Source organism: Chelonia mydas, chromosome 6, assembly GCF_015237465.2.
Source record: "Chelonia mydas isolate rCheMyd1 chromosome 6, rCheMyd1.pri.v2, whole genome shotgun sequence".
NCBI lineage: Eukaryota > Metazoa > Chordata > Testudines > Cheloniidae > Chelonia > Chelonia mydas.
The window spans coordinates 31,424,275-31,435,405 of record NC_051246.2 but is presented as its reverse complement, the minus strand read 5'-3'; the positions used below and the strand labels follow the sequence as shown (position 1 = coordinate 31,435,405).

The 11,131-nt window shown below is 43.4% G+C and overlaps 1 protein-coding gene across 1 annotated transcript; it reads left to right on the top strand.

Moving 5' to 3' along the window:
* Positions 1-96: 96 nt before the first annotated feature.
* On the top strand, positions 97-4,124 carry MYOD1 (myogenic differentiation 1). The gene is made up of 3 exons (XM_007057086.3): positions 97-1,029; positions 2,571-2,649; positions 3,291-4,124. Exons 1-3 carry the CDS (start codon positions 481-483, stop codon positions 3,539-3,541), a joined length of 879 nt encoding a protein of 292 aa, XP_007057148.2. The 5' UTR covers positions 97-480; the 3' UTR covers positions 3,542-4,124.
* The last annotated feature ends 7,007 nt before the right edge of the window (positions 4,125-11,131 follow it).

Genomic DNA, 11,131 nt, shown 5'->3' with positions numbered 1-11,131 from the left:
CCCTGCCCACCCCCTCCAAGACCCCAGCCGCTGCCTGCTTGGGGCTAAGGGATTGGCCGGCAGGTGAAAGGGAGCTCGCCCTGCAGCAATCCCCACCCGCCCTCCAGCAAGGCTTTGGGATAAATAAGAGTCACAAATTGTGCTATCTGGATGGCCATCGGCGGAGGGTATTTCAGTGTCATGCCAAGGCAGATCTGAACTGGGGAAGGGAGACAATCACCAGCCAAAGCTAAAGAACTATTTTGTCTAAGCCTAGGAAAGTGTCTCTCTCCCAATTAATTGGAGACAGTGGTGTGAGAGCGACTTCATTAAAAGTCTGTGGGGGTGGGGGTGGGGGGACAGTTAAACTAAATTTATCTGGCGGCTGGAAAATAAACTCCCCGATCAAAGCAGTTTGCTTTGCACCGATCGGCTGGGTTCCTGTGGCTTCTGCCCCTGCTTTTTATTCCTGCTCAGCCAGTCCCACCCTTTGCTGCCCCCATGGACTTGCTAGGCCCCATGGAGATAACGGATGGCTCCCTCTGCTCCTTCTCGGCGGCCGACGACTTTTACGATGACCCCTGCTTCAACACCTCGGACATGCACTTCTTCGAGGACCTGGACCCGCGGCTGGTGCACGTGGGTGGCTTGCTGAAGCCGGAGGAGCACCCCCACCACCACGCGCACCACCACGAGGACGAGCACATCAGGGCGCCCAGCGGCCACCACCAGGCCGGCCGCTGCCTGCTGTGGGCTTGCAAAGCCTGCAAGCGGAAGACCACCAACGCCGACCGGCGGAAGGCGGCCACCATGCGGGAGCGGCGGCGGCTCAGCAAGGTGAACGAGGCGTTCGAGACGCTCAAGCGCTGCACCTCCACCAACCCCAACCAGCGCCTGCCCAAGGTGGAGATCCTGCGCAACGCCATCCGCTACATCGAGAGCCTGCAGGCGCTGCTGCGGGAGCAGGAGGACAGCTACTACCCGGGGCTGGAGCACTACAGCGGCGAGTCCGACGCCTCCAGCCCCCGCTCCAACTGCTCCGACGGCATGGTGAGTGCTGGGGGGGCGGGGAGGCTGCCGGCGCCCTCGGCCCCTGAGATGGGAAATGAGGCCCCCTCCTGGACCCCGATCCTCGGGAGGAAGGAGAGGAGCCGCCCCCCGGATCCCTGGGAAAGAAACAGGGACTCCCAACGTGTTCCCGGACCCTGGGGTGGGAGATGAGGTCCCCATCTATACCCTGATCGGGGAGAGGGCTCCTGTGTATCCTGGCCCCTCCCTGAGGTGGGAGATGTGGTCCCCTCCTAGACGCTGATCCCTGGGAGGAGAGTGGGCTCCTATGTATCCTGGCCCCTCCTTGGGAAGGGAGATGCGGTCTCTTACGTACCCTGATCGGGGAGCCCGTCTTCGAAACCCCTGTGAGTGTAGGGAGGGGAGTGTCTGATCCCTGGGAGAGGAAAGGTAGGGATCCCCATTCTGATGTGCCTGCTGTCCTTATCTCTGAACCCTGCAAGGACAGACCTGGGGCAGAGTAGCTAGGGGATATTGGAAATAAACGTGGGAGTCACAGGAGGGCTGGTGAGAGATACGACCTAGTTTTCTGGCCTCCGTCACAGTGGGTGCTATCACACTTTGATTTCAGTGAGGAGAGCTGGGGCCCTTATGAGGGCACCCCTTAGGAAGGGCTTCCCTCTGTGACCATAGTGCAGCAGCAGATAGGGGTACTGCGGGTTCCTGATCACCTCTGAGTGCAGCTCTGGAGAAGTCTTGCTTGGGTTCCACATTCTCTGATCCTTGTAAGGGGAACCCACAGAGAGGGGAGCTCCTGATCCTGGAGCAGGGGAGCAAGGGGAATCTCTTCACCTCATTGTACAGCTAGGGCTGCAGCCTAGCTGTCCCTGGCCCCCACTCTTCAAACACAGAGTACCTCTGAGATGGGAATCACAGTAAAGCTTTAAGACCCACTGGGACAGAGGACTATTCCCTGAAGGGGATGGTCATTACTGGAGCTGAATGTTTGGGAGGATAATAGAGTTAGCAGAACTGAGGGAAGATATATGGAACTAAAATACATCCTCAAAATACAGCATTCTCTTTTCTTTTGGTGGTGCGATCTCTGTCATTGTGTGTGAAAGTATCAAAGTATAAACCATACCAGGCAGGCTGTTTTTCTGTATGAAATGATAATGGAAAGAACGTGAAGAAGAAAGATGACTGATGGGGGAAACGCTTTTAAAATATTATGACAATTAAGTGCTTTCCCCACCATCTCCCGTAACAAATCAAGGACCAAATGTTCTGTACTGTAATTCAAAGAGTCAGAGCAATCATTGATTACAATGTTACAAATTTTTCTTTATGTGTGGCAAAAAATCCTTGGAATAATTCATTAATAGAAAATATTCTGGATTTAATATCTTCCCGGAAAGGTTTTTTCCCCTAATTCAGGGAAGCTAAAAATTTACCGTATTTCAGCAAGGACTGGGGCTATGGTGCAGACTAGAGATTGGAATATGAAATTAGATGGTAATTGGAGACTTTGTGAAAATTCTGCTTCTGAGCTGGTGTCATGCGTCCATTCTTTTGGTTTCCAGATGGAGTACAGTGGGCCCTCTTGCAGCTCTCGCAGGAGGAATAGCTATGACAGCAACTACTACACAGAATCACCAAATGGTGAGTATTTGCCTTAATGCCAAAGACAAGTGTGTGGAGGTGGAGACTGTCAGCAGAGAAAACTTCCCCTGCCCCTTCTGTCACGACTTGTGCTCAGCCAGCAAGTTGTGGGCACTGATACAGGACAACCCCTCCCCCAATTGTTTCCATGATTCTGTTTGCAAATGTGGGGACATCTTGTATATGCATTTCATGTAACAATTATATTCCTTACACTGTGCTTTGGCATGCATATTCGTCTCTGAAAACAGGCTTCAGATTTTAAACTGCTTTGCAACAGAGACTGACCCACCCAAAACCTTGGATCCAAACTTCGGAGAAGTTCTCAGCTGAATCCAGGGCAACCAGCCCCATTTCAATATCGAACCAAAACCCTGGCTCCAAATTCCCTCAGACCGGTAGTAGTCCACATCCAAATTTTGTGGCTTGAGCCCTTCACTACTTTGCAAGTTCTAATATTGTCTCTGATTTTTAGGGATTGGCATCGTTCAATAATATTTATTTGACATACATTTCCACTGAATCTTTATGTGCTCAGAGCCATGCAAGGCTGGTGGTTTTTTGGGTCCTCTGGAAGATTACTTCCCCTTCGCATTAATTACTAATTGGGTTTATTGATCTCCTTTTAACTCTATCCTTAGATCCAAAACATGGGAAGAGTTCAGTTGTCTCCAGCCTGGACTGTCTATCAAGCATTGTGGAGAGGATTTCCACAGATAACTCCACCTGCCCAGTGCTGCCCACAGTGGAAGGTGGAGCTGAGGGCAACCCGTGCTCGCCCCAAGAAGGAGCTACCCTGAGTGAGAGTGGAGCCCAAATTCCCTCACCTACCAACTGCACCCAGATTCCCCAGGACACCAGCAGCAGCAATCCCATCTACCAGGTGTTATAAAGCCAGGTCCAGCTGCTTTGTTGTGCAAACACAAACTGCTATATGCTGCAAGCTCAAAGACCTGCCTTGAAAAGACTTAAGTATTTCTTTTTCCAGTACTAAAATATCTCTGAAAATTCCTTCAAATATATAATTTTTCAAGCCTATATTACTTCAAAATACACTTAATTATTTATTGGTTGTTGAACTAAAGCTATTTAATATGTCTAGAGGTAAAATTGCATAGCACAAGATGGCCAATGTTTATAATCTGTGCTTTGGGGAATGGGAACCTGGCTTTTGAGTTCTGGTAACACTTTTGAAAAGAAGAAAACGAGTCAGGAGTAATGACATGAGACATCCTTACTGTTACCCCCAATCCTGCCCAAAATAAGGTTGTGGACCATTTTTTATAATACTTTTTTGTATAATTGTAAATAAGAGTTGCTTTGCAAAAAAACCCACCCCAAACAAAAATACAAAAAAAGAAATTAAATATTTAATGTTGCTTGGTTTGTTGTGCCAAACTTTAACTTTATATATTTATACAATGTGGTTGCCCAGAATGTTTTCAACAATATTCTAAATAAAGATCCTTATTTATAAAATCAGTGGTGTTATTCTGACTTTCCTTAGGGCTTCTAGAATTACTACCACATTTAGGAGTGGTGCTCCAAGTGCTGCCTTGGCAGGAGGAAGATTCAGGCTCTGATTCAGCAAAGCGATCCAGCCATGTCCCACGGAGTCCCGTTATCGCGCTAAATTGCTTTGGTGAGCTGGGGTCCATTTTCGTGGTATCCTACTGAGGTGCTTTCTGACCTATTTCTTTCTTAATAATCTGAGAAATCTACATAGAGCCAGACATACTTGGCACTTTAGAAGCATAAAGACTCATTCCCTGCCCCAAGGAGTTTACAATATAATGGGTCAATCTCATAAGGCACTGTATAAGAGCTAAGTATTATGAGAATCCTCAATTCCCTTTACACTTAATGGGCAGTCAAGGTTATTCAGCATCCTGCTGGAGATGCTGAGCATCATGCAGGATCAGGTACCAAATTAGCAAATGACTGTTTAGATAAGAAATTATGTCCTAACTCTAAGCTGACATTCTGTATTTGAATATTCATGGACACCAGAAAATAAATGGAGCTCAGTTGGCGCTATGGAGCTCAGGTCCATGCCTAGGTTCAGACCTGCACCTCAGCTTTCCCTAAAGTCAGGGATGCTCATATTTGAGGGTCCAGATTTCACGTAAGTAGAGAAATGCCTAAGAAGTGAAGTTTGGATTTGGATTTGAGCTTTCCCTGTCTTTGGAAATGCTACAATCCAGGGATCTGGTTCTGGTTTGGAGCCCTCTCTAAAAATAACCAGTGAACTAAATCTCCTTCAACATTTGTGATCTTGCCATGAAATTTATATGCCCCGAATACAGATTTATGTCAATAAATTACTGTTAGTCCACACGTGCACATTTGTGCAAGAATAACCTTCTGCTCTGACACAGAATGAAACAACCCATTCTTTTCACATCACTGTGATTTATGCATTTATTTAAACATTAAAAAAATAAATCTTAAGAAAATCCCGTAAGCAAATGACCGTATGTTCCAAATAATTCGGTAATGGTGCAGCTGAGGGGCTGCCTGTGGGGATCATGTCTCACACTGGGGAGTAGGTAGCCCCATGTTGGATGGAGCGATGCATCACCCCTCCACCCCCCAGCCTTGTGGAGCTTACCCAGAAGAGGTGTGTTCGGAACCCCCTCCCAACTAAAGTGGGGATCCCTCTTTAAGGACTCCTGGGGACAGCATCAGCCAGGGGAAATTTCTGGAAGCATGGCTCAGACAGTGGTGACATTAAACCAGCGTGGAGGCATACAGCCTCTGCATGGATTGCCCCAGCCTTCCACCAATCTTAGGTGATTCTCAGGCCTTGTCGGCTGGTTCCATAACCCAAGGATCAGAGAGCAACTTTGAGAGAGGATCCTCGGGAAGTTTTCCTCCACACTGGTGCCTCCCATTGGCTTTACTATGGGAAGGGGTGATCTAGCCCACAGAAGTTAATACTGCCCCTCTATCTAATAAGTTCTTCCTTGACAAATTAAAAATAAACGGACCTCAGACTGCTCTCGTTTACACTGATATAAACCATTTAAGCAGCAGAATGGCAGCAGCGTAAGTTTGATCAGAATCAAGCCCTAATTTATAAAGAGCAAATACATTGATTTAAGGACTGATCCAATGCTCACTGAAGTCAATGATTAGACATTGCCTTCACTAGACAATGGATCAGGCCCACAGTGAAAAAGATGCCTTGCATGATATTAGTGTCTTCTCTTCCCACACTCCCAGGCTGGTAAAAGTATCATGGATGAAATTTTATGCTCATGTACATTGAAGCCAGTGGAAGTTTTGCCTGCTCAGGAAATACAAGACTGCATAAATTATTGTTATAAAATTTGGGCCTGATTCCCCACTGCATTGGTCCAGCTTTACACCAGGGTTCGTTCAACACAACAGAGTTACCCTGATGTAAAGCTGGAGCAGCACAGTGGTGAATCAGGCCATTTGTGTTGGACAGTGTGCACACAGTTCCCTGTTTAGTCTTGTATATTACATTTCACTTATTTATTTTAGTAACCCAAGTTTCCACATACTGACGTTAATGTTACAACAGAGAACAAGCACTTAACACGTCCCAAAATAGACAGACGGATAAAAAAGAAAAATTATTCACACCTTTACTATGCAGGGCCCCTTCTTTTTCTCCACTGACGTCAATGGGGAAAGGCCAGTTGACTTAATGGGAGCTGGGATGGGGTCAATAGGGCACTGACGCATGTAAATATACATTTTAAGGTTCATTTTTTGTTCAATTTCTAATTTAAATAAGGACTATTGAAGACAGTGTAATTTCTCCCTCTCCATTTTGAACAAAATAAAATGCTCATGGGTCCACGAGTGCTCTGTGTTACATCGGGGCACCAGTGTAACTGAGTGAAATAGATTTTATCAGAGGTTTCAGATCTGGATTCCAAACACCTCAAAGTTATGGATGTTTAAATCTCAGGGTTTAGTTAGCCCATGAGAGAGGAGACATAAGCAAAAGTGAAAAGCAGATTAAACATGTGGTCCAACATTTTCAAACTTGAACGTCTAAGTTTAGGTTCCTAAATCTACATCTGAGGGCTGCATCTTGCAAGGTACAGAGCTCTTCAACCAGTGAAACACTTAAGCACATGCCTAAAGTTAAACACATGATTAGTTCCACCGAAGTCAATGGGATTATTCACATGCTTAAAGTTAAAAATGAACTCAACTGTTTCACTGAATCAGGTTAGCGTGTTCAGCATCCTGCAGGATTGAGCCCCCTACATAAAAATTACCTGATTTTCAAAGGTGTTGAGCGCTTTGTAGCTCCCATTGACTTCCATGGGATTTGTGGGAAGCAGGCCAGACTTTTGTCTGAAATGCCTGCACGTAGATTTAAGGGGCTAACTTCAGGCCTGGATTTTGGAAAGCACCAACATTCCTCATGGAATGTTACTCCTCTAAGGAAACTCACATACATATTAAAAATTAAAGGAAGGCTGTGGTCTTTGGCTGTTCAGTGGTCTAAGGATATATAAAGATAAATATGTGAACCAGGAACATTTAATTTTCTTGAATCAGGGTTGACTGCGTAACTCATGAGTGTTATATTGAAGCCAAATGTGATATGATAATTTGTTTTATTCAGATTGTTCTTATGGGTAAAATACAATACAACAAATTTATATTTTTTATTTGTATTTATTAAGATCCAACCCTGTGCTTTGGACATTGATGTATGTATGATGTGATGATATTTATGATGTAAACAAATACCAGAAATAGAATTGGTTGATTTTTTTCATTCAGTTTAGAAAATGAAAACATATCACAAAAAGCTGTTCATTTTTCCAAAATTTTTGATTTCATACACAACTTTTCATGACTTTTTTTTAAAATCAAAATGATTATAGAAAATTTTCACTTCCTAAAAATATTATTTTACGTAAAAAATGTAAATAACCATTTCAATTAAAATTTCAATTAAAATGCAAAAAACTAAAAAGAAAAAAATGGGTCAATTTCATACTGTGAAATTTTGTATGGGCTTTTTTAAAAAAAGTTCAATCAGCTCTAATCAGAAACATTACAGAACACAAAACTATCCACTTAGAATCTATTTTATAACAGGTTTCAGAGTAGCAGCCGTGTTAGTCTGTATTCGCAAAAAGAAAAGGAGTACTTGTGGCACCTTAGAGACTAACCAATTTATTTGAGCATGAGCTTTCGTGAGCTACAGCTCACTTCATCGGATGCCACAAGTACTCCTTTCCTTTTCTTTTTGTTTTATAATAGATGCTCCGTTTGGAAAATTTGGCTTGTCATTTGAAATAAATGATTAAGACCACTAGAGATATAAAAAGATATGAATAGTGTGTGGTCACTCCTAAAAATAGAAAATAAGAAGTGTATTAAGCTGGATCCTGTCTATTAGAACTTATAGAGAATTTTAGTTTTAAATGACACCTTTGGAAATAATATATCTTGCTCTTGGGGAGATATGAAAGGGTCTGAACATTTTGCAGAGAAAACTAAGGGTCAAATACTGCTCACTTGACTCACTGAAGTTGTACTACAGTCATCAATATGACTACACATATGAGTACATGGAGAAATATTCAGTTGTAAACTAATCAAGTATTTGTTACTGGGTACAGTTTGGACATTAATAATAGGAGAAATAATATAATGTGTGTCTGCTTTTCTCTATACATCATTATTAACCTGATCCTGCTCACTTGGACAGCAATGACAAACCTCTTAACTTCAGTGGAAGCACAATCAGTCATTTCCTATATATCACATTTGTGGTGGTGATGTCCATAGGATAAATTGCAGAGACATGTAATAAACTGCCTTTATCATGCCCTGCACTCTCTTCACTAATCCATCTCTACCATGACTGCTTCGAATCCAAATTCCTCTACAACTTCAAACAAGCTGCTGGTTTTTAAAGATCAACCTGCCTGAAAAAATGGCCTTGCAGGAAACAGAAATAGCTCCAATCAAAATGTTTATCATGTTCTAAAATGTTTCTGAACTACTTTTTCTGAAAGATATGTGGCAGCTACAGAATACATGCTGCTGTGGGGTAATAGAAAGGTCTTTTGGAATAACCTCTATAAACCACTCTAGGCTTTACTAGTTGTAAGTAAAGCAGCCTTCCCAAACTCATGACACAGGTCCTTTATACAGCACCACCCTGTATTCCATAAATGTGTGTGTATGTGTGTGTTTTATACGCACACTACTCCTCACATCACAGTGATAATCTTCTGATAAATCACATTTATGTCATATATTTGCCTACCTCACCTGGACTTTTCTCACTAATGCTTCGCAGCCAGAGCTAATTTATGTCTAATCTTTCAAATTTACTAGTTGCTTTCCAACAATCACTATTTTATTTAAAATAGAGAGAGGAACTGTCACAAAAACATTCCTTTCTTTCCCCCTAAATGTGAAGTGTGTTCCCTCCTCAAAATATTTGGTGCTGGACCTGGCAAAGGGTAGAAGGGGACAGGAGTGCGTCTCTAAGCAACCTTTCATCTCCCCCGATAGAAGGGCTAACCAGAGACTGAATGGGACCCCAGTGTAACAAAGCAGCTCTATATTGTGCCACTTAAGGCAGTCCCTTTCCACCCCTAGTCGACCCAGCAATGCCTCCTATGCTGAGTGAGTGGTATAGACCCCTCTATGCCAGTTTTATGCTCCCGGGAGATTTACTTATTAGGGCAGCTCCTTTGTGCTACAAAGGGGATGGAGCTGGGAGCTACGGTCTGGCCCACTGTACATGGAGTCATTTCTGAATAATGACTTATGTGTTTAAGACTTAAAAGTAGAGATTAATTTACCTCAACAACCACAATATCACTCGGAGCGCTCCTGGTAACAGAATTAGTAGAGGATTTAGCTCACATTTTTACAAAAGGTCAATAATGCTATAATTTTCTGTATAGCCACATTAGCAGCCCAAACTAATGGATTATTTTATGTAAGCCTCAACAAATTATACCAGTGTTGCTGAAATGTAGCAATAATAGGCTACCAAATGCTAGACATGAATTAAGGCTCTACAGGATTAATAGCAAAAATGTATCACAGAAGTCAGCCAGCCAGTTTGTAACTAGACTAGAGCTTTTCTCAAAAGCTCAGAGCCAGAATCACTGGTACACTTGGCCTGCATAGTGTCACCAGAGTGGTGAAACCAGTACACAGTGGTAAAATGGGCCTTCACATTCCCGAAAACCGATGGGTATGGCGCTGCAGATACAGGGAGAAAGCCTGGCCCTACTGAAATCAAATGTAAAACTCCTACTGATGTCAGAAGGGTCAGGACTTCCCCTGTTGTATTTTTGTATCCTCGGTATAAGCATTATTTTAGTAATCAGACTTTTAGTTATAAAATCAACATGCCCTCATCGTCTCCCTCCCACGCCAAAGGAACAGATGTCGTTGTTTAGCACACTGACCTAAGACTTAGAGCATGACGTTACTGCTATCAGCACTGACCGTTTCCACTGACCTTGAAATACTTTCTGTGACTGGTGATAACACCTGCTCAAGAGCAGCATCTGCAGGAGAAAATGTAAACTGCATTCGTTTCCCCAAATACCCTGTATTTTTAATCAAATGTTCTTTTTTTCCCCCCTCTCAGTTTTTGTTGATGGAAAAATAGCTAGGTGGGGGGAAGAGTATTATCACTATTGTACTAGCAAAGTGTTCAGGGGCCACAATTGGGATCAGGACCCTATTGTGCTAGGCACAATAAAAACCACATATGGAGGCCCAGGCACTACTCTGAAGTTTTTTACATCTAAGCAGACACAGAGCCATAAAAAGGATTTAGTATTATTTTATTAGTGTGTAAATTGTGAAGGGGACACATGCTTCAGTTCTCTGGTGGCTGATTTATAAAGTGAAAAGGGCATGTGCATGAAGATGCTGAGGGATGTGGGACATGAGCTGTGGTCCTGGGGGAGATGGATTCCTGGGCAAGGGTGGAAGTGAAGCAGTCAACCGTGCATGGCTACTGTAATCAAGGTTCCGCAATCCAAGACAAAGTTTAGCAGTGTGTCACAGGGAGATTGCCTCCACATATGTGGTATATAATATGTGCTATATTAGTGAGCAGAGTGATATAAGAAGTATTTTCAACGGTAGGAATGACCTTTCCTAAAGACACAGGTGTCAGAGTTAAGCAGAGATGTTGAAGGTTTATGGTAGGCCATCCCTAATAAGCTATGTATCACTTACCACACCACCCACAAATGTATATTTTGTAATACAACATTCCTTTCTTTTGAATCATTTTGTTTGTTTGCTTAATCATTAGATGAAAGGAGGCCGTTGCGAGAACATCATTGACTGCAGCATAACTGTGGGTTTAGTTGATTTTGTTAGTGGATTGGGATAAATAATCCTTGGGGACAAACTGACCTTACTGACATGCAGGCATGTCTCTATCCATTGTCGCCTTGTGGGTGTTGTAAGTAGCAGAAAAGTGGGTGCAGTCAGA